Consider the following 26,528-nt stretch of genomic DNA (forward strand, 5'->3'; position numbering starts at 1 on the left):
CAGTGAAGAGTGACTCGAAGCTTTCTTGCGCAGGAGGCTCTCACCCGATCAAAGTGGTTATTCCAAGAGAGATCGGAGAAGAAATCCCCAGTAGAAAAAGCTCGTCTAATCTCTTTACAGTTTAATTTTTGAAAATAAAACTAGGGCGCGGCACTTTTGATCGGGTAATAAAAAACTCCTTTGTTTTCGATGCATTAAAGTTGATCATCCAAGTATCAGACCACATATCGTTTTCATAAAGATCCATCTGTAGGGAAAGCGAGGCTTGTGTTAGGTTCTCGTGCTTTGGGATGGCTGAGTGGATTGTGGTATTTCAGCAAAGTGATGCAGTGGGCTTGCAAGGTTGTATTCCATGTCATTTATGTAGATAAGGAAGAGTGTAGGTCCCAAAACACTGAAATGGGGAATACCTGCTTTCACTGAATATTCTCGGAAAATAAATCCGTCAAGGACAACCCGCAGTGAACGATCTGAAATAAAGCTCTCAATCACTCTTAAACTCATTAAAATAGATTTAGCACATTCACAAGTTATTGATAATTATTTTTGATATTTTCACAAACTCATAGTACCTTCAATAAATGGATTTGGCAAATTAACATTTTAATTGTTCGCTTCCTCCTACTATCTATTATAAAATACTTATACTTTTTGAAGAAGCATCTCCACCAATTGAAATTACAATGAACTATTCACATTAATATTTAGACCTAACACTTTTGGCTGTCTATATAATGTCCTGAAACGAATTGTCGGATCACCAAAATACCATGCTAACATGACATATTCTTGATAAATATGTCGGCCATATAAATTTCCCAATTTCTGCACTAAAAAAAACGAATGACCGTGGCTTGTCAGTTTAATTGAAATATACTGATATTTATTCCTTAAAGTTTTGATAATTTTTATTTATGAAAGTAAGAAAAGTGAAAACATCTAAATCATATTTTTTTGTCAGTAAAGCGCAAATTGTGTTCTGGTCTTGAGAAGGCGTCGGGGTTATCATCCCTAATCATGTTAATTTTAACTTTAACCATACTCAGGATTATTTGTCTCTATGTATGCTCATTCTTGGCTCAATGGAACACTTTACTTTTCTTTAAAAAACTTGTCTTGGGGAAAATATTTTTTAAATTAGTTTCTTTAAAATACGATTTTCGAACAGTTCGTGGTAGAAAACTGTAATTAAAAAACGACCGGCTCAGTAGTAACCGAAACTCTAAAAAACGGACTTTTTATGTCAATAGATATATCAAAAGAATCGGCTTATTATGTTTATTCCAAATATATAAGATTGATTAAGTTTAGTGTTACCCATCGAAAGCTACGAGCCTGAGAAAATTTGCCGGATTTTCAAAAAAGAGGGGAAACACCCCCTATAAGTCAAGTAATTTCTATAAAAATCACGCCACCAGATTGAGTGTATCCAAGAACCCTATTGTAGTTTCAAGCTTGCATCGGCAAAAACATAGAATTCTGTATTTTTGCTAGAAGAAAGATCACGGATGCGTGTTTATTATTATTATTATTTTTTTTTTTTTGCTTGTTTTCCGCAGGGGTGATCGCATAAAGCCAAAAATCTTAGAATATCAGGAAAGGGCTCATTCGAACGGAGGTTAAAAATTCTACTGCCCTTTTGAAGTAACCAAAAAGACTGGAGGTCTAAAAGCCCCCCTCCCACCCCACCTTCGTTTTTACTCAAAGTCGTCCGATCAAAATTTTGAGATAACCATTTCCTTCAGCATAGATGAAAGGCCCAGTAACTTTGCCTTTGGGATAACACGCCCCCCAGCCCCTGGAAGAAGGTGTAAGTCATGAAATTTGCCTATTGTTTACGTATAGTATCTGTTTATTAAGAAATATACAGACATTTTTCGCGGGGAAGGGGGATCTTCCACTGCAGGTATTTTCCACTGGGATAATTTTCCATGGGGAGGGACATTGTCTGGGGGGGGGGGTGAACTTTCCAAGGGAAATTTTATTCTGGGGAAATTTGCCAGAATTTCTTAAGGAAATTCCTTTCAGTTGTCTTACTTTCTCTTCGCCGACTCAATTTTACTTGTGGAGATGTTAAGGAAATTGTCCAGGGGAAAACTTTTACCGGGTTATAGTTTTTTAGAGTATTTTTCCGTAGGTGGGGGATTTTTCACGAGAAAAATTCTCCATGGGGAAGATTTCAATAGGATGCATTCTCCGGGGGAATTTTCTACGGGAGTAACTCTCTACTAGGGGCGGAGGGTATTTGCAGGAAGAATTTTCCACAGAGGGAGGATTAAAAACAGCCAGAAATTAAAGTCTTTCAAGTGAATCTGTGCTAAGTAAAATTTTTAAGCCAGAATCGTCTGCAAAAAAATCTTTCTTGGGTACTTTTCAGCTAGAATGGAGTTGTCAGGGGAGAATTTTACCGGCGGTGTGGCGTATTTTGCGTGAAAAGAATTTTCCATTGAGGGATTTTCACAAGGGAAATAATTTTTCATGGAGAAGTAGCCGGATTTCCCGGTATTATTTAAAAACGATCAGAAATTAAATAAAAAAACAAATTTTTTCAACTGAAAGTAACGAGCAACATCGAAACTTAAAACGAACAGAAATTATTACGTATGTGAGGGGGGTAGCCACCTCTGCAATACCTCACTATGTACGCTAAAGTTTGAATTTTGTCCCAATTCTTTAAGACCAACTCTTAAAACACAAGGGTCATTTGATTAGAGCAATAAGAATCTTTTTTAAAAGTACTAAAATTTTAGCGTAAAGGGTGATGTTTTGAAAAAGGGGCAACCCCTCTTCAAAACCTCAATACCAGAAATTAAAGTCTTTCAAGTGAATGTGCGCTAAGAATAAATTTTCAGCCGGAATCATCCCCAAGAAATCTTCCGGGGGAATTTTCAACTAGAATGGAATTGCCTGGGAGAATTTTAACGGTGGGGGGGGGGGGGTATTTCATGTGGGAAGAACTTTACATGGAGGGATTTCTGCGAGGACAAATATTTTTTTCATGGAGGAGGAGCCGGGTTTCCCGGTATTATTTACAAACGATCAGAAATTAAATTAAAAAAAAAGTTTATTCAACTGAAAGTAACGAGCAATATCAAAACTTAAAACGAATATAAACTATTACGCATGTGAAGGGGGTAGCCTCCTCTGCAATACCTCGCTCTGTACCCTGAAATTTGAATTTTGCCCCAATTTTTTAAGAACAACTCCTAAAACACAAGGGTCGTTTAATAAGGACAATAAGAATTTTATTAAAAGTACTAAAAACTTTAGCGCAAAGAGCGAGGTGATGAGTAGGGCCCCCCCCCCGTAATGATTTCTGATCGTTTTAAGTTTTGATGTTGCTCCTAACTTTCAGTTGAAAAACTTTTTTTTTTATTTTATCATCTTCTGTAACAACCCAAAATATTTGTTTACTGTAAGCTTTTAAATTTTTTCTACAATCCGACAATCCAATTTCAAGTGTCATTAATTGGAAAAGAAATTATAGATTTTACAATCCAAACGAGATCCTGAATACAGGATTTTAAATGAAAACAGATTATACGGTTGGATTGTGAATAGAAATCAAGGGCCCATTTTCACGAGGATTAGAGCAGTGGGGAAATCCTGCATCCATTTGAATCTTTGTGTTTTTACGCGGAATTTTGCCAATGAGAATATGTTTTTGCTTCCATCTTCCCATCCTCCTTAGAGTTGCTAACTGAACATATTTTATGTCAAAAAGACACATGCCCATGTGCCGGGACACAATGACATAAAAACGCAAAAAAGAGGAACTAATTTTAGGAATTACAGATGTAAAAGGGCATAATTGGGACACATTTAAAAATTTTTAATATGAAACGAAACACTTTCCAACTGGACATATATTTTTGTAGAAAAAGTGATACTTTTCACCAAAATAGTGCCTTTTCTCGGCATTTTTTTTATTGAGCATTCATGTTTTTTCAGGGATGACAAGGGTCGTTTAATAAGGACAATAAGAATTTTATTAATTGTACTAAAAACTTTAGCGCAAAGAGCGAAGTGATGAGTAGGGCCCCCCCGTAATGATTTCTGATCGTTTTAAGTTTTGATGTTGCTCCTAACTTTCAGTTGAAAAACTTTTTTTGTTGTTTTATCATCTTCTATAACAACCCAAAATATTTGTATACTGTAAGCTTTTAAATTTTTTCTACAATCCGACAATCCAATTTCAAGTGTCATTAATTGGAAAAGAAATTATAGATTTTACAATCCAAACGAGATCCTGAATAAGGGATTTTAAATGAAAACAGATTATACGGTTGGATTGTGAATAGAAATCAAGGGCCCATTTTCACGAGGATTAGAGCAGTGGGGAAATCCTGCACCCATTTGAATCTTTGTGTTTTTACGCGGAATTTTGCCAATGAGAATATGTTTTTGCTTCCATCTTCTCATTCTCCTTAGGGTTGCCAACTGAACATATTTTATGTCAAAAAGACACATGCCCATGTGCCGGGACACAATGACATAAAAACGCAAAAAAGAGGAATTAATTTTAGGAATTACAGATGTAAAAGGGTATAATTGGGACACATTTTAAAAATTCATAATATGAAACGAAACACTTTCCAACTGGACATATATTTTGGTAGAAAAAACTGATACTTTTCACCAAAGTAGTGCCTTTTCTCGGCATTTTTTTTATTGAGCATTCATGTTTTTTCAGAGATGACGTAAGTAAGGGATTTTCTCTAAAGTAAAAGATATGTATTTGTATATGAGTCTCAAGCTTTCACACTAAGTCTATTCGTATGAATGTCTTATACGTATTTTTTCGTTTTCATTATATTTAATGTTAACTCGCCGCTTTGAAACTGGTTTACGAAGTGTTTTTCGGTCAATAACACAAATGGTAAAAAAAAATAACCTATAGTTTTGAGATTTCAAGATTGACACATTTTACTTAAGAATGACATATTTTTGGATGCTCAGGGGACACTTTTATAGACCAAAAAGTTAAAAACCCTGTCCATTCTCTCTTGTAGAACTCAACAAAGAGCTGGAGTTGAGCTTTGCCTTGAGACAAGAGTACATCTCGGTTAAGAAACCCACCTTTTTGTTAAACACATATTTGTTTTACAAAAAGGGCAGGTGAGCATGAGTCCAACTTCCTCACTTGCGAAAATGAACCCAAAATTTGAGGATTAAATTCTCAATCCGGATTGTTAATCAAAAAGACTCTAGATATACTTTTCAAGTACAGGAGATCCAAAATGCCTTTAGAGGGCTTTAAAGTTGAACTAGGGCTTTGGGAATTTGCTGTCTAACCAGCTTAGCTGTAACACGCGCTAAGCTTAAACGTATATTCGGCTAGAATTATGATAGAATACTTAGGGTATCTGCAAAGTATAATCAGCTACGGGACAAGTACTGACAAAACTCTCCAAAAGTGACCCCGCGTACCTCAGCGCCTCTAGACGCAAAGTGCTGTACTACTTAATCGCTCCGAACCAATAAATTATGCTAGAGCGTGATTCAGGCGACGAGTGACCGGGATGAATTGTGTAGCTACGGTTTTTAGTTGCCAGGTTCGCATAGGTATACAAAGGGTTACTTTTTTGTGTAGAGAGGATAGGTTTTATCAGTACTTGTTCCGTAGGTGATTATACTTTGGGTATCTGGCAGCATTATTCTTTCCCGCGGATCATTTAAATTATTAGAACATGCTATCAAAAATATGACTTCCAGATGGAATAGAATGCCAATTTTACGGTGATATAAAAGAAAAAATGTCTAACAGTGAAATCGATAATCTTATTAGGAGCAAATGTCACTGGGAAAATTTACCTCAACATGCAAAACAGGTGTTTAATTTAATTGCTTATCCATCATGCCTATAGGCTACTTTAATTGTTTCTTGGACAAAAATTTCCTTAGGCTAGCCTATTCTCTTATCAAAGACGATTAAATATATTGTGAAATCAAATATTGATAGATTTACATACCTATCATTGCCATGGGCTAGCATCTAATGCTGGCCTCCAAGAGTTTTAACTAGGCTATTCAAACCACTTTTAGCTTAACAATCGGCCTAGGCTATTTACTGACCAAGTTCAAACTTTCTATAGACGACATGTCAGTATTTTTGTGGTCTTTATTTAACCAAACAAAGAATGTTAGTGGCATCGGAAAAATCATTACTCTTTGCTTCACAATTTTATTGACTTATTTTTTTTACCGAGTGATCTAAACATTGGAGGGGGGGGGGCGTCCCCCTTCCCCCCATACGTGACGGCCCTGGGGTTATGTGGGAGGATCTTCCTGTGGAGGTATTTTTTTTTTGGGGGGGGGGAGGGATTCTCCTTGGAGGGGAGCTGGATTTCCGTGCATTATTTAAAAAACAATCATAAATTAAATAAAAAAAACAAGTTTTTTCAACTGAAAGTAAGGAACAACATTAAAATTTAAAACAAACAGAAATTGTTACAAATATGAGGGGGGTCACCCCCTCCTTAATACCTTGCTCATTACACTAAAGTTCTATTTTTAGAACTTAAAAAAATTATTATTCCAATTAAACAGCCCTTGTGTTTCATGAGTCATTCTTAAACAATTGGAACAAAAAGTTGAACTTCTGTGTAAGGAGCAAGGTATTGCAGAGGGGGCAACCCCCCTTATATTTGTAATAATTTCTTTTTGTTTTAAGTTTTAATGCTGTTCCTTACTTTCAGTTGAAAAAAAACTTGCTTTTTTTATTTAATTACAACTTGAAATGACTAATACCCATATGTAAACACTGGTACTCAGATCAAACCTCCTTAAATACTACAGTGTAATTTACTCTCTACCTGAAATATTAATATATTGAACATTAAAAGTTAAACAGAGGTAACATATTCTAGATCCAAAAAAGGAATGAATTTTCCCAGATCTTTGTTTACCAATAATTCAGAGGTGACTCATATCTCCTTTTTTGATCATTAATTAAAAAAGCATTTTCCACAAAATAAGTTTTTCAAAGAAAAGTAAAGAACTCCATTAAACAAAAAATGAGCAAAAATAAAATATAATAATCTACCAAGCATGAAACTACCACAAACCAGCATCAATAAATAAATGAAATCCAAAACAAACAGAAATTACAATAAATAACCAAGTCAAACTCAAAACGAGCAGAAATTAACATAAGTTGGGCTCAAAACCCTTATGCCTTCCCAAGGCAAGAACATAATTTGTACTTTACTAAAAAAATACAAATGTTTTTACTTTTATATCTTTAATAAATCAAACAATATTAACATTTTGATGACTAAATATTAGTATATGTATATTAAACTGACAATGCACATTCATTTGTAGTTTTTTCAGTAAAGTGCAAATTTTGTTCTGGCCTTGGGACGACATAGGAGTTTTGAGCCCAACTTATGTTAATTTCTGCTCATTTTGAGTTTGACTTGGTTATTTATTGTAGTTTCTGTTCGTTTTGGGTTTCATTTATTTATCGATGCTGATTTGTGGTAGTTTCACACTTGGTAGATTGTTATATTTTATTTTTGCTCATTTTTTGTTAAATCCAGTTCTTTACTTTTCTTTGAAAAACTTATTTTGTGAGCAAAGTTTTTTTTAATTAATTTTTGTTCGTTTTATGTTGACATAGTCTTTTCAGGGAAAAAAATACTTTAAATCTTTTCGTTTTTTTAAGACTTTATAAATTGGCCTGCTACTTGTATACTGGAAAAAACTTTTCAGCAATTTTTAACAACATACACCCTTTTAAAAATCTGGACGCAAATAGTGGTGTTTAATTTCGTTTCATACCTCCTCTAGTTGACCTGAAATGGAAAACTTGATACCATTTGTAAAAAAATCTGTTTACTTTCTTTGATAGCTTGGATACACTTACGCTATTTTGACTTGGTTAAATTATAAGAGCAGAAGTAGCCCCGAAAGTTTGAACTTAATACCCTCAGTCGTTCTTGGGATACTGCTGAGATGTCTTATTGGGAATTAGCATTAACACAGTACATTTTGATTTAATCTTAAGGCAACATTTAGTTTTTAAACATAAAGGCAAATGGGACGGTGGGCACGGGAGGGGGATGAGTTTGCCTCCAATCACTTTTGACTATTAAAAAGGGCATCAGCCCTTTCTATTTTCAATTGAATGAGCACTTTTCGAAGTTCCTATAACAACTCCTTTGATAAGAAGTGCCCTGGTCTAAACAACAACGACAAATCATACATTATACCCACATCAATCTTCACTATAAAAATTTCAAGCCTTCCAATCACTTTCGACTATTAAAAAGGGGCTATAGGCCTTTTGATTTCCAGTCAAATGGGCCCTTTTTGAGTTTCTACGACAAGGCTTTCTATAAACCCCTTATATGCCCCCGGGGCATAAATTACAAACCTCACCCTAAGGGCTGTGAGGGTAGTTGTCATCCTCTAAGACATAATTTCCAGAACTTTCAACTACGTTAAACAAAATGGCTATCTCAAAATTTTGATTGGATGTGTTTGGGAAAATGGTGGGTGTGAGAGGAGTGTTAGTCACTCTCCCATCACTTTCAACTTTTAAAAACAGCACTAGCCCTTTCAATTTCCGTTCAAACGAGCCCTTTTGAAGTTTCTACGACAACGCTTTCAATACCAACCTTATATGCCCCAGGGCATAACTTAAAACCCGTGCCCTGAGGACTGGGGGGGGGGGGGTGTCATCCACAAAGACCTAGTTTCCAGAACTTTCTACTACATTTAACAAAATGGCTATCTGAAGATTTTGATTGGATATGTTTGGGGGAATGGTGCATGTGAGAGGGTGGTTAGTTACCCTCCAATCACTTTCAACTATTAAAAAGGGCACTAGCCCTCTCAATTTCCAATTAAATGAGCCCTTTTGAAGTTTTTATAACAACTCTATCTATAAAAACCTTATATGTCCCCAGGGCATAACTTACAACCTTTGCCCTGGGGGCTCTGGGGGGTTTGTCATTCTTAAATACATAATTTCCAGAACTTTCAACTACGTTGAACAAAATGGCTATATCTAAACTTTAATTGAGTGTGTCTGGGCAAATGGTGGGCGTGAGAGGGGAGTCAATTACTCTCCACTCACTTTCGACTATAAAAAAAGGCAATTCCAATTTCCAAACAAATGAGCCCTTTTATAAATTTCTACAACAACTTTCTATTTAAACCTTATATGCCCCCAGGGCATAACTTTTAACCCTTGCACTGAGGGCTCTGACAGGGTTATCATCCTAAAAGACGTAATTTCCAGAACTTTTGACTACGTTGAACAAAATGGATATCTCAAAATTTTCATTGGATGTTTGGGGAAATAATGGGCGTGAGAAGGGGATTAGTTGCCCTTCAATCCCTTTCGACTATTAAAAGGGCACCAGCCCTTTCAATTTCCAATTGAATGAGCCCTTTTTGAAGTTTCTATGACAACACATTCTATAAAAACCTTAGCCTACAACCCTTGCCCTGAGTACTGTGGGGGAGTATCCTCCTCAAAATCATAGTTTCTATCTGGAAATCAACTACGCTGATCAAAATGGCTATCTAAAAATTTTGATTGGATGTTTTTGGGGAAAAGGTGGGGGTGAGAGGGGGGTTAGTTGCCCTCAAACCACTTTCGACTATTAAAAAGGGCACTGGACCTTTGAATTTCCAATCGAATGAGCCATTTTTCAACTTTCTACTACAAAGATTTCAATAAGAACTTATATGCCCCCAGGACATAATTTATAACCCTTGTCCTGAAGACTGGGGGGAGTGTCCTGCTCAAAGGTATAATTTCCTGAACTTTAAACTGTGTGAAACAAAATGGCTATCTCAAAATTTTCATTGGATGTGTTTGGGGAAATGGTAGGCATGGAAGGGGTTTAGTTGCCTTTCAATCACTTTTGACTATTAAAAAGGGCACAAGCCATTTCAATTTCCAATCGAATGAGCCCTTTTTGGAGTTTCTACGACAATGCTTTCTATAAAAACCTTATTTGCACCCAGGGCATAACTTACAACCCTTGCCTTGAGCACTGTGGGGGGGGAGGGTTGTCATCCTCAAAGACCTTATTTCCAGAACTTAAGGCTACGTTGAATAAAATGGCTATCTCTAAATTTTGATTGGATGTGTTTGGGGAAACCCCCCTGGGTTAGTTGCCCTCCAATCACTTTCGACTATTAAAAAGGGCAGTAGCCCCTTGAATTTCCAATCGAAGTAGCCTTTTTTGAAGTTTTTACAAGAACACCTTCTATAAAAACCTTATATGCCCCCAGGACATAACTTACAACCCTTGCCCTGAAGGCTAGGGAACAAATCCTTTGATACGAAGTGCCCTGGTATGGAAAAAAAAATAATCATTGTGCCAACATTGTTCTTTACTTAGGCAGCGCTATTGCACTGCCTATTACCTGATTTTCAATTTGACAGCTGTTTCGAAATATGCAAAGAATGTACCTTCTAGAGCAGCAGAAATTCAAGAAAATACTATTACTGCTTTTGTTTCCATTTTGAACAAAGCTCAGCATTTTGTCTGTATCTTGGAGATCAAGATGATTCATCCAAGAACAAGAGGTGGGAAGACTGTGCATCCAAAATATCCTGATCTAGCTTTTCGCTTTACAACCTCTCAGCTTTTTCTTGAGAGGTTGTATTGTTTAGAGGCTAATACACTTATTTGTAGTAAGAAAATACTACCAATGATTTCGTTTCCATTTTTAAGAAAGCTCAGTATTTTGCCTCTAATTTAGAGTTCAAGATGATTCATCCAAGAACAAGAACTTTGAAAGACTGCATTGAAAAGATTCTGATCTGACTAATTGCCATACAACCTCTCAGTTTTGTATTTCCTAGACTTCTTTTTATCACAGCTGAAACAATGTTTTCATCTTCATCCAAAGATTTTTTTACATCTCAGTCTCCTTTGTCCTTATAAATTTTTTTCTATCAATGCTAATTTTTCTTCTGTTGTCTATTGATGCCTAGACCATAACATTGTGAGTCTTTTCTGCAAATATATAGCAATATCCTGCTCAGGCTAGACTGCTTCAAGCAAGAAGCTGAGCTATGGTGCTGCAAATAAGAAAAGTTTTTGATCACAGAACTTTCTTCATGTGTTTTACTGTCTCTTAAGGATAGTGCTGCTTAAGGATCTTTTCTCCAAATATCTCTTCTTTTGACTGTATTTTCTATTTTGCCTGTAAGTAGTGCTGCTTAAGAAAGAATTACTTCCACACATAGAAGACAAATAAAGTTTACAGGACATGAAAGGCTAAGAGGTTTATTCCTTCTTGCCCTTCATAGGAATGTTTATGTATGACCAGAAAGGTATTAAAAAATTTTATAGGGAAAGAAATCTTTGTTTAGACTTTATTTTGTATGGGCTTACTGCACTGAAGTTGACAAAACTTGGTGGACTTTTTTAACCTATCATGTATATCAAGACTTGATATTTGGTTACCCCCTATCCCCTAAAAAGAAATCCTGGGTACGGGCTTGTAAGTCGCAAATATTGACGAAGACCACACTGCCTTTCCATATCAAACAGACACAACTTAAAAACAATAGGGAAATTTTTTCCAAGACAGTGCAATTTATATCGGTGAATATTTCGGCCCTATGTCCAAGGATCCGTCTTCAGCACAACATTAAAGAAAAAATATATATAACAACTTACATTAAAATACGAAGTTTAAAACTAAAAATGCTTTTAAAAACCTTTAAAACAGCCCCAGTATCCTTACTTCAACGAAGTTCAACCAGGACTGATAAATAAAATGATGAAAGAGGATGAATTCATTCAAACGAAATAGAATGAAATTATTAACTGCAAGTATTCAAAGCTAATCTTGCTTTTTTTTAGCAGCTAGTCTTAAAGGCCTTTTTGTAACGGGTTCAATACTATTGTCAATTGGTTTAATAAAATATTTTGTTAGATCATTTTTAATTAAATCTGAGTATGAAAAACTCATTGAACATTCTCTAAGGTCCAAATTTATTGAAATATTTTATTGATTTCTAGACTAATATTGATTGAGACGTGAATTACATGGTATATACTAAGTTTACTGATGATGTGAGAAGATTTTTCAAAAAGAATCTTTTGGCGGAAGTTGTCAAAAACATGGATATGTACAGCAGAATCAAAGGATTTATTAGAACTATTAGCAATTACTGCTTTGTCTATGTCTTCTTTATGCTGGTGTATCCGTTTTTCTAGATTCTGATGAGTTCTGCCAACGTAGTAATTGCCACAATCGCATTGGTATTTGATAAACCCCTCTTTGGCGAGTAACTGGGGTTTTATCTTTACCGGAGTTTGAGAAATTTGTGATTTTAAAATTATTGGTGAAAACTAAATACAGATTGTTTTTTGCGCAAATATTTTTTATTTTTGTGGTGATTCTTGGGATGTACGGAAGATAGATTATATTAGAGGGTTTTTCGGGAGCCTCACATTGTGAAATATCGTTGATTTTACGAAAATGTCTTTTTAGTCTACGGTTAATCGTATTATTGACAAAAGGAACGGGGTATCCGTTGCCAAAAATAATATCTCTGATAAAATTTATTTCTGCTTTTATGTATGAATCGGAGCAAATGTTCAGGGCACGGTCAATAAGAGAAGTTATAACTGCTCTTTTAACTTGTGGGGGGGGGGGGGTGATTTGAATTAAAATGAAGATATCTATTGTTTTGTGTTGGTTTTCTATAGATAGTGAAGTCAAAATTATTAGTATTACGGATAATTAGCACATCTAAAAATGGTAGTTTATTTTCAAATTCAATTTCTAGGGTAAACTGCAAATTTCTATCTTAAGTATTAAGATGATCTAGGAAACCCCGAAGTTATGGGGAATAACGCTATAAGTTTTTAAATTGTTTTAAAAAATAACGTTGTGAGACAGAGTCATACTTTAGCGTAAAAAGCGAGGCGTTGCGGAGGGGGCAGCCCCTTTCATATACGGAATAATTTCTGTTCGTTTTAATTTTTAATGTCGCTCCTTACTTTCAGGTAAAAAAACTTGTTTTTTTTAGTTAATTTAGGTTGAAGAGTTCAAGGAATTTTATTTTTACTGTTGACAAAGACAACAATTCTGCCCAAAGGAGATAGCCTAACTATGAAGTAGAACGCGGATTGTTCCATAGTGATTTAAATAAATATGTTTCTACTATTTTTTGGGGGGGGCGGGGGAGGATAACCGAAGCTTCAGAAAGGTTTATGTTCAGTGTAGATGTCCATTGTCTCCTTCAGTTAAATATGTATCTCAATATCAGTCTTCATTTAGCCTTGAATGTGATAACACCTTTTTTGGATTTTATCAACTTGAAACTCTGTAGGATCCTAAATTAATTCAGTGACCGGAGTTAATTGTTTGACCATTCTTTCATAACATTTTTTACGGATTAAAAATTTTGTAATCTACTGACCTATTTTATGGACATTTATTTATACTTTACAAAAAAAGATTTGTGCTGATTTCAATTTTACGCAACCATAATTTACAAGCAGAAGAAGGGCAGTAAACCCGTGGCAAGTGCCGTTGTACCTGCTGGGAGAGTCTCCCTTAAACTGCGGGAATAAGGTAACGGGGGCTGACTCTTCCCTTGTCTTTTGGGGTGATAGCTGGATCAATAATGACAGAATATACCGTGGTTTTAAGTTTGGTGTTTAAGTTCGTAAAACCACGGTTAAAACCGTGGTTTTAACTTTATACAGAGGCATGTGGAAAAGAAAACGAATAAGGAGATTGTTATCAGGCAGTCGAAGTTTTCTCAAAGGGAGCTCTGAAAGAGGCTATTGATATATGTAAAACAGTACTCGACAAAGACATTAATCAGAGTCGTAGGGGCTCTCACCCGGCTTCCGCCTTTTATGGCGATATTTATGAGGTTATATCAGAAAGGATCGCAAATGAAGTTCTGACCCCTCGTTTTGCCATTCTCGATCCAACTGATGTTCCCACTATTCCTGAGGATGTGAGTACGATTATTGCCTCACGATTGAATGATTGTAAAGCGATGCTAAGTTTTCTTGTAGAGAAGCACGAAACTTCTGCAGTACCTAGCTCAGAGAACCCGCCACCAATATGGCCATCTCTGCCCGACCAGAAAGAACTATCCCAGTTGTTTTGTCGAATCTGCCCACAAGCTTGAGAATCCTACCAAGCAAAAGGAGTTATTGAGGAAAATTGGACCCGCTGATAAAATAGACAAAATCGAACAATGAACAGACAGGCTGTTTGTACATATGAAAGACGAAACATCCGCAAGTGTTGTTGCCTCGGGGGCCCAAGGCGAGCAAAATATCCGTAGCAAGGTACTGCGCTCAGAATACCTCGAGATCATTTACGTTGACAAAGATTACGACGTTTCAACTATTCCCAACCTAATTAGCGGTATTGCCCATGCCAGTTGTCCAGCTCACGTTTGCTACTAAGATTGACTTCGATCAGGCTCTCAAGTTTGGAATCAAAGTGGAATACACCATGTTTTCTTTGTCAAAGCCGCTGCAGTGCTATAAATGTCAAGGTTTTGGTCATCGTGCAAACCAATGTCAGAAGGACACTAAATGTAGAAAGTGTGCCGGTGATCAGAGCTACTCCGAGTGCACCTCAGATGTGCGCAAGTGTGCCAACTACGGATCCAACCATGCAAGTAACAGCTTTCGGTGCCCGAACCTAAAAAATCCAGCTCGTGGCACAACTCCAGACCAAGCTGCGCCAAATAACTTAAATCGTAAACAGCCTCGATAAATGGCGAAGTACATGTGTTCTGTCAAAACGTAAACGGGGCTAGAGTAAAATTAGACATACTTCAAATAGTGTATGGTGCTTTCAATATAATTTTTGTTAATGAGCATCTGCTTAAGGAAGATAATAGCACAATACTGATTACTTCTTCTGATCATCAGTTTTTATCTACCCAGCTAAAAGTACTGGGGGTCGACCCTCGGGGGGCTTAACGATAGCTGTTAGAAAAAAGTATAATTGTAATCTGTTTGAGTCTAATGATGTAGCCTATGTCTTGCGGTAGAATTTAGTGGTTTTATTGCTGTTTGTGTTTATATGCCTACAAATTATAGAAATGACCGATCGGTTCAGAAGTTTGCGTCTGTCTGCTCGTCATTGTCGAAACTTCTTGAAAGAATAGCTCCTACCCGTAAATCTTGTGTTATATTATGGGTGATTTTAATACGGACATTAATGATAATACCATTGGTCGCTCACAAATGTTAAATGCTACATTGCTTCAAAATGTCTATTGTCTGCAGAAAAATAGATCATTTACCTATGTACATAATAGTGGTAGCACTTCTGATCTCGATTTCGTGTTTACTGATATGGGGGATCTCCAGCAGCAGATAGTTAATGTTTCTGACGACTTTCTTTTAAGTGACCATTCGCATCTTGAGTTTCATTTACCACTCAGTTCTTTTGAGACATATGCTCTCTCTCTAGACCCAAGTGGTTCACTAAACAGAACTGGAGTCGTATTGATATATTTACTTACCAGATGCTACTTGATTCGTACTTAGATAAGATAAGGGTTCCGTTTCATTTGCTCTCGCGGGTAAAGTCTGACCGGCTTCTCGATTTCAATCGGTATTTGCTTGAATTGGTGCATAGTATGAAAATGGCTGCATCCGTTGTAGTTCCGTCGGAAAAAATAAAGCTGAATACCCGTAAGAGAGGCTGGTCAGATTTTCCTGGTTTGAAGGTTGAAAAGTCTCGCATGTGTTTTGGAGACAAATTTGGGTTGATTGTGAAAGACCACGTTCAGGATGGGTTTTTAAAATTATGAAGTCGAGTAAACACCAATATCAAAAGAAGGAGAAATCTTGGAAAAGAAGTCGGGTTAAGGAGCTATTGCGGGAACTAAAAAATAATTCTCGTCAGCTATGGCAAGAAGTGTCTAAACTTATCCGTTCTTCTTCGTCGCCGCCTGATAGCATTGAAATAAGTAGATGGTTTGAATATTTTTCTTCAATGTTTGCGGCAGATCCTCCATTATTAGAAAGTAATTTCCGAGACATTCTGATGCAGCATTTTGATCGATTAAACCAATACAGTAACTGGCTTACTATTACCCCGTCGTGTGTTGTATATTTTGTTCGTCCTCTTCCTTTAGGGGAATCGCCTGGGGCAGATGGTATTCAGCCGGAACATCTGATGTATGGTACCCCTAAACTGTTTAGTCACATAGCTTTATTGTTCCAAGCAATAGTATCGCAACAGTCTGTCCCACAAGGTTTATGTCAGGGGGTCGTTACCTATATACATAAGAAGGGGAAAGACACTAAAGATTGTTCTTCGTACAGGCCCATCACTATTTGTTCAGTTCAAGCAAAGTTACTGGAGAAGATACTGTGCCCTATAGCGACAGCGCGAGCGGATGTGGGGGACAATCAGTTCGGTTTTCGGTCCGGTCTGGGGGTTCAGAATGCACATGCAACTTTTATTTCAATTGTTAAAAAGTTTAAGAAACTAAAAACTCCATTATTTGTCTGCGCAATAGACGTATCTAAGGCGTTTGATTCTGTCTTACATTCGCAAGCAGTCTTGTCACTACTAAGGGCAGGAGTTGATCCCTTTGTTTGTAATTGCCTGAGGCAATGGCATCGAAAATCTCAAGTAAGAATTCGGTCTGCCGGACAGCTTTCTGGACCTATAGATATATGTAGGGGTGTTAAACAAGGCTCAGTAATCAGCCCTGTGATATTTTAGCAATGCAGTACGTCCTGCAACAAAACCGATAGAAGAATTTTTGATAGATGATGGAATTGATGCTAGTCATCTATCTTACACAGATAATCTACTTTTGATAAGTGATAATTTAGAATCTTTACAGAAAACTATTAATGCCGTGTCGTCTGCACTTGGAGATATTGGGCTAACAACAGAGCCGTCTAAGACTGAACTCGTCGTTTTGAGTGACGAAAACATTGCCAAATCGTGCTGTTGATGTTTGCGAGAAGACAGTTCTCCAAAAGGATAAGTTTGAGTATCTCGGACTCCGGTATGGAAATTCTATCAAAGCTACTAAAAATCTAGTTATTGCAGCACTTAAAGAAAAACTGCGGAAAACTTACGGTATGCTAGCACGAACTAAAGGTCAATTTGACAAAATTACGCTCGGTCGTCTCTGTAACGCCATGTTTGCGCCACATGTCTTTTTTTAACCCCTTTATGGAATTGCTTTAGTAAAACCGAACGTAACCGAATTTGTTCAATTTTTTTTCGGTATTGCAAATATTTATTGGGAATTCCCATATGGTTCAGAAACCCTTATGTTTCGCAGAAGTAAGAAAATGGATGAGTTGTATACCCGTTTCAAAAGTGAAAATAGAACAATACACGACTTTCCATTGGCTAGTCTTGTGCATTAAAATCGTGATTTTGATTTCGTTTGTTTTCTCTTTTCCATAGTTATTGCAGTTTAATTTTTTTTTTGTAGCGTTATGTGATTTTTTTCTTTCGTTTTTATAACTCCTTCGAGCATTTACTTGTATTTGTATGAAGGGTTGAAATGAAATTATTATTATTATTATTAATATATTACTAATTCTGGGAGAGGGTGATTTTCCCTCTCTTAACTCTAATTGTAGTTATACATACAACTTTTTCCCCACTCAATATATTATATTCTGTATAAGCTATAACTATACTTTCAGTTGTTTTTAAGGGGGCTCAGCCAAGGAGGTATCTTCATTTTTTTTTGGGGGGGGGGGAGGGGAATAATCATTTTCAAAATTAGCCACATGAAATAATTATTGATGATACAGTGACTCGTTTTATTAAAGCATAAGAAAAAGAAACGCTTCATACCCACTGGTACCAGTCTTGTCAGGTAGTAGAGTTATCCCATACATGCATTTGAGGATTTTCATTATAACAGCAATCATGAAGACTTATTCTAGTAATTGTGAGGAGAATTCCATTAATTCGTATGCAGCACTGTTTATTTATGCCTATTGGGCAATATTTCAAGGCATCCAATAAGATAAGAAATTTTAAAGCTAATATAAAATTTTATCCTCTTGGCTCATAGGCTATAGGCTTATGCTCATAGCCAGGAACATGTCCAGACTATATTTGGCGCTTTTGGTTTGAGGTGGGGGGGGGGAACAAGGTACTCCTCTCAGAAAAATTTGTATTTTTTCCATTTTTTGATCCCCAGGCCCCTTGAAATTATTAACCCCCTCCGAGGATTGGATGTGTTCATCATGTTTTAGCTGTCTCTAAACTATATATATGAATAGGCCTAGTTCTATGTGTATATATAATCCTATATTTTTAGTGTGTCTAAATCACCAATTATTGTTTATTTTTAAGGTGCTTGGCAATTCTAAAAAAGAGTACGAATCTGCAGTATTGACCTACAGTTTACGAAATCAGCTGAGATTCAGAGGAAGTCTTGTAAAACATGTTTTTAAAGAAGAAAAAAAGTATTATGAAAACATACTACACTACAGTAGACAGCATTTGATGGTATACCCTTATCACCTCTCAGATGTGATTGTGAAAGGTTTGAAGGTGACCCCTTTCCAGTATTATATTGAAATGGTTGATGAAATACTGTCACAAGAGCGCAGCTATGATTCCTTACCAAACTTTACTGCTGCAGACTGTAAGTAATTGTGGTTTTTTAATTCGCTTTGTTTTCTCTTACTCTTTCTAATTGATTTTATATGTTTATTCAGCTATGAATTTTAACTTTACATTCCTTATTTACATTCCTTTTTCTAAAGGGGCTTCTCATTATGGTTGCTGCCACCTAGTACAGAACAAACCATGGCCCATAAAAAAAAAGTGTATGAAAAACTGGCAAGTGAGAAAAATTGCCATTTTTAGCTGAATTGAAGAATGGTAACTATTATCTAAATTCGTCTTGATAGTAAAATGTTTTTTTGAAAACTAGTATAAGGAAATTTCGAAGATAGTCTGAAAGTCCTGAAAAAAGCGTTGAAGCAACCATGGCCCGTAGTAACCAAAAATTAAAAAACGTATCTATAAAACACTCTAAAATGCAGCTTGGGTAAGTAATGATACCTTGGTTTGTTCTTTACTAGGACTTGCTAAGTAAAAGTGGAAGGTTTTTCCCCGAGTTGTTAAAATAGTAGGCTTTTGTATTTGTACACTCTAATGCATGTCTATTCAAGTTAGAAATAAAATAGATACCTGACAGGAGTATTTCAACAGAAACAGGGAATAAAAAAAGACAGCATAAACATAAACTGATAACAAAGAAAAGATGTTTTCTTCTGTTACTGTTCTGTTTTTCTTAATAATCAGAGAAGAGCAATTTGGTCAGAAACAGCTGGTTTCTGATTTTGGCACGAAAGATATATTAAGTAGATTTTTGGGTATTATAGGCTATTACGAGTTTAATACCAGATATATCAACCAGTTTAATTATGAGAAACTCATGACCTCAGGAAACGCAGAATTTTGTGGATCATTTTCGATGCGTGGCCTAGGCAGGTCTATCTTAGTTTTCATAAGATTTATTTGCAGAAACTAAATTTCAGCTGGGGGTAGGGGGGCAAACTGAGGTCTGGGGAAAGCAAACTTGGTTCTGGAGGGGGCAATTGCCCCTCGCCCCTGACCCATAGCAAATTATAACTGTGTTTTGGGCTTACACTCTTTTAAATTAGTTTTCAAAATTGTATAGTCTTTCTAGTGAATCTATAGTTTGCATCATAATTCAGCTAGGATGAAAGTGAATATATCACCTGATGCCTTTTTTTAAGCTCTTTCATAGGTTCAAAAATTGTTTCAGGAGAACTTCCCATTTTGAGCCCTTACTGCAGCCCCAAAAGGTAAAACAGTCCATAGTTGCCAAAAGTTTGAAAAGACTGTCTAGTGAGAGAAATTTCAAAATTCTTTCGCTCGTTTTCAACTTCTGGCGTAATGTACAGCAACCCTGTTGTATTCCAACCCTTTGATGAACCACTAGTCGAAGCTAACCATGCGGTGTATTGAGAACTTGGAATGTACAATTAACTGTATAAATCTCAAGCCTAGTTGTATAATAGATGAGTGTGGGTCAGGAAAACAATGTAAAAATCAGAAGGATTATTCAGTTAAAGCAGTTTGAGAAACCTTGTTGTATCTATGTTCTATATATATGTTGCAGGAGTAGACCAATTACTTGCAGCTTTTTGCTTCCAGCCCCTTCCTTTGTACGATTTTTAGTGGTTTGAAAGAAGTAGCCACAGCCAGTACCTTTGTGCTGTTTTAGCACTACAAAAGGAATTTTAGTATAAGTGGCCACAGCCAGAACCTTTTGGTCATGACCAGTGCCATTTTTAGCACTAAAAAAGAGATTTGAAAGAAGTGGCCACAGCCAGTACCTTTGTAATATTTTTAGCACTATAAAAGTTATTTGACAGAATTGACTACCCAGGTTCCAATATCCATTGCTAATTTGATCTGACCCCTTTATTTACATTGGTGTTGCTAAAAAAAGGGAAGCAAAGGAAAGCTAAGGATTAAAACCAATGAAGTAAATATACCTTCTTATTTTGTGCCCAAGATGATTCACGAAATGAATCACAAGTCTTTTTTGTGGCAAACTCATGTTTTCAGTTCATTTTTAGGTCTTCGTTTACTTGGGATTGGAAGAAATCAATATATTGACTTGATAAACCAGTGCAAAGCTTCGAAACGGATATTTCTGTGGTCTACAGTAAACAGAAAGAGTTTGCTGCCAGTAAAGCCTCTTGGAGTACAAATAGACACCTGGTGGATTGTCAATGTTGGCTTTGTTTCTGTCCAAGATATCAAGGTTTGCTCCTTTTTTCACTTTATCTTTTCTGTTTTTTACTGTATCTTTATTTTTCTTATTTTCATACTTTATTTTATCCTTTCTGTCCAAGATATCAAGGTTTGCTTCTTTTTTAATTTTTACTATATATATTCTTTTTTCATTTCCGTTTTTTTATTTAAATTTCTTTTTCTTATTTTCTTACTTTATTTTATCATTTATGTCCAAGATATTAAGGTTTGCTTCTTTTTTAATTTTTACTTTATATTTTTTTTCATTTCTGTTTTTTAATTTGTATTTGCTTTTCTTATTTTCTTACTTTATTTTATCGTTTCCGTCCAAGATATCAAGGTTTGCTTCTTTTTTAATTTTTACTTTATATTTTTTATTTCTGTTTTTTAATTTATCTTTCTTTTTCTTATTTTCTAACTTTATTTTTATCGTTTTTGTTCAAGATGTCAAGGTTTGTTTTTTTTTATTTTTTTACTTTATCTTTTCTTTTTCGTTTCTGTCCAAGATATCAAGGTTTGCTTCTTTTTAATTTTTACTTTATATTTTTTTCATTTCTGTTTTTAATTTATCTTTCTTTTTCTTATTTTCATACTTTATTTTATCGTTTCTGTCCAAGATATCAAGGTTTGCTTCTTTTTTAATTTGTACTTTATATATTCTTTTTACATTGCTGTTTTTTAATTTGTATTTCTTTTTCTTATTTTCTTACTTTATTTTATCGTTTCTGTCCAAGATATCAAGGTTTACTTCTTTTTTAATTTTTTCTTTATATTTTTTTTCATTTCTGTTTTTTAATTTATATTTTTTTTTCTTATTTTCTTACTTTATTTTATCGTTTCTGTCCAAGATATCAAGGTTTGCTTCTTTTTTAATTTTTACTTTTATTTTTTTCATTTCTGTTTTTTAATTTATCTTTCTTTTTCTTATTTTCTAACTTTATTTTTATCGTTTCTGTTCAAGATATCAAGGTTTGCTTTTTTTATTTTTTTACTTTGTATTTTCTTTTTCGTTTCTGTTTTTTACTTTATATTTATTTTTCTTATTTCTGTCCAAGATATCTAGGGTTTGCTTCTTTTGTTTATTTTTTATTTTATCTTTATTGTTCTTTTTGTACTCATACAGGATTTGTTTGATCTCTCAGCTTAAGTAGCTATCCTCAGTTTAAGTTTGAAGTCTTCCTTTTAAACTCATTTTAGTTGAGCTGCCAGTCAGTTTAATTTCAGTACAGTTGTAATTCAGAAGTCTCAACATCACAATTGATTGGCTAGTTGAATTTAACTGGAGGAGTCATTCTGTCTATTGGATTGCCTAAATAATCAATCAGCTTTCAGCATAGGATTGGCTCCCAAGATCCAGTATAATTTACTACTACTACTACTAACAACTCATCGCAGCACCAAGCCGCCTGAGCCCAACACAGCTACGCATGCTCCTCCTCGACCCCAATCTATTCAAAGCCTCCCTTTTTACACCCGCCCACGAAGTTTCCATTTCCTTTAAATCTTTCTTTATGACGTCCTCCCACCCCAGACGGGGACGACCTGCTTTCCGTTTAGCCCTAGATGGTTGGCCGAAAAAAACAATCTTCGGCAATCTGTCATCCTTCATCCGCACAACATGCCCTAACCACCTCAACCTTTCTTTCATTATAGACCTAGAAAGCGGTATTGAACCACATTTTTCGTGTAGCCTATTGTTTGAAATATGGTCAGTCAGCTGGGTACCCAGAACAATCCTTAAGTAATTTCTCTGGAAAACATCTAGCAAGTCTTCATCCGCTTTTCGGAGCGTCATTACTCCAGAGTCATATTTGACCAATATCATCACTGTAGCTTCTAATATTCTAATCTTGGTTTGCAGACTTATCTTCCTCTTCTTCCAGACTTTTTTTATCTGTGAAAAAACACCCTGAGCCTTGGCTATTCTATTTTTAACATCTTCACTGCTCCCACCATCTTTACTAATAATACTACCAAGGTAAGTGAAGCTGCCCACCTGATCAATCTTTTCATTACCCAACGTCACCTTTTCATCTTCACTTATTCCTAGCCTTAGTGACTTAGTCTTCCTAACATTAATTTTCAAACCAATACTAGCACCCTGAACTCGCAAAACCTCTAAAACTTCATTCATTTTGCTCACACTTTCATCTAGGATGCTTAAATCATCAGCATAATCCAAGTCCAGGAGACTTTTTCCTCCCCATTTGATTCCGTGGTCTCCCATTGCCTTTCCTGTGCTCCTTAAAACAAAGTCCATCAAAATAATCCATATAAAGGGGGATAGAACACAACCCTGCTTAACTCCTGATTTAATACAAAACCAGCTGCTAACCTCATTTCCTACCTTAACCGCAGCAGTGTTATTCTCGTACATAGCACTAATCATTTTAATGTATTTGTCTGGTATACCATGCAAGGATAAAACCTTTACTAAAGCTCCTCCATCAACAGAATCGAACGCTTGCTCATAATCTATAAAACTGAGGCACAAAGGTGTTTGAAAACTTAGGCACTTCTCAATTATTAACCTAAGAGTGAAAATTATGTCAACACATCCTCTACCTTTTCTAAAACCGCACTGCTCTTCTCTTAAAACTTTGTCTACGGCATCTCTCAGTCTTAAAAGTATCATATTACTAAGCAATTTGCTACCTACAGACACCAGACTAGTGCCTCGATAACTACCACACTCACTTTTATCACCTTTCTTATAAAGTGGCTTAATTAAGGTTTTCCTAAAATCGTTAGGTACTTCCCCTTTTTCAATAATCATATTCATAATCTTCAATAACTTATTTCTAACCTCAGAGCCACCATATTTAAGAAACTCATTTACCACCCTATCAGCACCTGGAGCCTTATTATTCTTTAATCCTTTTAGTACTGTTGCTAATTCCTCCTCACAAAACAAATCTTCCTTCACATCCAAGGTATCACAAACTTTTTCATTTTCCTCTATATTTTTTCCTGCAACTCTATCTCGGTTAAGCAAGTTCTCAAAATGTTCGGCCCATCTCGCTTTAGCTTTTTCCTTATCGCTAATTGCCACCCCATTCCTATCTTTAACTGGGACAAGTCCGGATTGACTAGCTGAGAAAACGCAAAAAACGACAAAATTGCTAAAATAACGCAAAAACTTAATAATTCGATTTCAAACGCAAGAAAATGCTTTAGTGTTTGCTTATACAACTGCTTGCTTAAACAGGCGAATTATATCGAAAATGAGGAAATTATTGGGGAAATCCTAAAATATATAATCCAAGTCAAGAAATGTTCCCCTTCCCTTTGCACATCCCTTTGACGACGGTAACTTTTGTTCACTAGTTCATATCCATCTATCTAAGCTGTTCTATTTATGAGTCTTTTAAAATCGTCGAAAACTTCTTTTTGACAATCTGTATTGACAAGGGTTGGAGTTCAGTTTTTTTTGTATCCAAACGCTTCTTCTGTTTAAAACAAAAAAAAGATAATGTAGCTAAAAATAACGCAAAATTTAATGAATTTTATAACCAAAATACAGACTTTTACCGATCTCTCATCAATCATTCTACAATAATATTAGTAGTATAAATTTAAATAAATTAAAACATGAATAATTTTCCAATTAAAGTCTCCCCAATTTACTTTTTAACTACCCAAGGGGCTCAGCCATCCGATTGCTCTCCGGAATGGAGTTCCATAAACAAGGCCTTGAAGATCTCACAGTAATGGTTTTTGAAGACTTTATAGTTTGGCCTGCTATTTGTATGCTGGAGAAAAATTTTCAGTAATTTTTAACAACATACACCCTTTTAATAATCTGGACACAAATAGTAGTGCTTAATTTAGTTTTATACCTCCTCTAGGTAACTTGAAATAGAAAACTTGATACCATTTGCAAAAAAATCTGTTTACTTTCTTTGATAGCTTGGAGACACTTACGCTATTTTGATTTGGTTACATTTTAAGAGCAGAAGTAGCCCTGAAAGTGTGAACATAATACCCTCAGTCGTTCTTGGGATACTGCTGAGATACCTTATTGGAATTAGCATTAACACAGTGCATTTTGATTTAATCTTAAGGCAAGATTTAGTTTTAAAGCATAATGGGCAAATGGGAGAGTGGGCGTGGGAGGGGGATTAGTTGTCTTCCAATCACTTTCGACTAATAAAAAGGCATTAACCCTTTCTATTTTCAATCGAATGAGCCCTTTTCGAAGTTCCTACGACGAACTCCTTCGATACGAAGTGCCCTGGTCTAAGCTAAAAAAATGAAAAATAGTACATTGTACCCACATCGATCTTAACTATAAAAATGTCAAGCTTCCAATTACTTTCGACTATTAAAAAGGGCACTATCCCTTTCAATTTCCAATCGAATGAGGCCTTTTTGAATTTTTACGACAACGTTTTCTATAAACACCTTATATGCCCCCAGGGCATAAATTGTCATCCTCAAAGACATAATTTCCAGAACTTTCAACTACGTTAAAAAAGGGCGTTAATCTAAAAAATTTGATTGTATGTATTTGGGAAAATGGTCTGCGTGAGAGGGGGGTTAGTTGCCCTCCAGTTACTTTCGACTATTAAAAAGGCCACTAGCCATTTCAATTTCCAATGGAATGAGCCCTTTTTGAAGTTTCTACGACAACGTTTTCTATAAAAACCATATATGCCCCAAGGGCATACCTTACAACCCTTGCACTGAGGGTTTTTTTTTGGGGGGGGGGGGAGGGGGTTGTCATCCTGAAAGACCTAATCTTCAAAACTTTCAACAACGTTGAACAAAATGGCTATCTAAAAATTTTTATTGTATGTGTTTGGGGAAAAGGTGGGCTTGAGAGGGGGGTTATGTGCCCTCCAATCACTTTAGACTATTACAAAGGGCTAATTTTCAATCGAATGTGCCCCTTTTCAAGTTTCTACGACAAAGATTTCAATAAAACCTTGTAAGTCCCAAGGGTATAACCTATAGCCCTTGTCCTGAGGGCTCTTAGGGGGGTTATCATCCTCAAAGACCTAATTTCCAGAACTTTCAACTACGTTGAACAAAATGGCTATCTCAAAATTTGGATTGGATGTATTTGGATAAATTGTGGGCGTAGAAGGGGTGTTAGTTGCCTTTTCAATCCCTTTCGACTATCAAAAAGGACACTAACCATTGCAATTTCCAATCAAATGAGCCCCTATGGAACTTTCTTCGACAACGCTTTCTATTAAAACCTTATATGTACCCAGGGCATAAATTACAACCCTTGCCCTGAGGGCTCTGGGGGGGGGGGGGTTGTCACCCTCAAAGACCTAATTTTGAAAATTTTCAACTATGTTGAACAAAATGGCTATCTCAAATTTTGATTGGATGTGTTTGTGGAAAAGGTGGGTATGAGAGGGGGGATAGTTGCCCTCCAATCACTTTAGACTATTAAAAAGGGCACTAGCCCTTTGAATTTTCAATCGAATACGCCCTTTTTCAAGTTTCTACGACAAGGGGGATATCATCCTCAAAGATCTAATTTCCAGAACTTTCTTCTATGTTGAACAAAATGGCTCTCTCGAAATTTAGATTGGATGTGTTTGGATAAATTGTGGGCGTGGAAGGGGTGTTAGTTGCCTTTTAATCACTTTCGACTATTAAAAGGGACACTAGCCATTTCAATTTCCAATCGAATGAGCCCATTTTGAAGTTTCTACTATAATGATTTCTATGAAAATCTTATATGCCCTCAGGGCATAACTTATAACCCTTGCCCCGAGGCTTGCCCCGGGGGGGGGGGGACTATCATCCTCAAA

At 35.9% G+C, this 26,528-nt stretch overlaps 1 protein-coding gene across 1 annotated transcript in view; it reads left to right on the top strand.

Moving 5' to 3' along the window:
• Positions 1 to 5,688: 5,688 nt before the first annotated feature.
• Positions 5,689 to 26,528, top strand: part of LOC148944112 (protein FAM91A1) — a 95,182-nt gene continuing 74,342 nt past the window's right edge. The window contains exons 1-3 of the mRNA XM_089100259.1: positions 5,689 to 5,831; positions 18,313 to 18,607; positions 20,580 to 20,767. Coding sequence (XP_088956385.1) covers positions 5,757 to 5,831; positions 18,313 to 18,607; positions 20,580 to 20,767 — 558 coding nt within the window. The 5' untranslated portion in view covers positions 5,689 to 5,756. The remainder of the gene's footprint in view (positions 5,832 to 18,312; positions 18,608 to 20,579; positions 20,768 to 26,528) is intronic.

This window comes from Artemia sp. Qi Xiang Cuo, chromosome 14 (genome assembly GCF_049724085.1).
Source record: "Artemia sp. Qi Xiang Cuo chromosome 14, ASM4972408v1, whole genome shotgun sequence".
Taxonomy (NCBI): Eukaryota; Metazoa; Arthropoda; class Branchiopoda; order Anostraca; family Artemiidae; genus Artemia; species Artemia sp. Qi Xiang Cuo.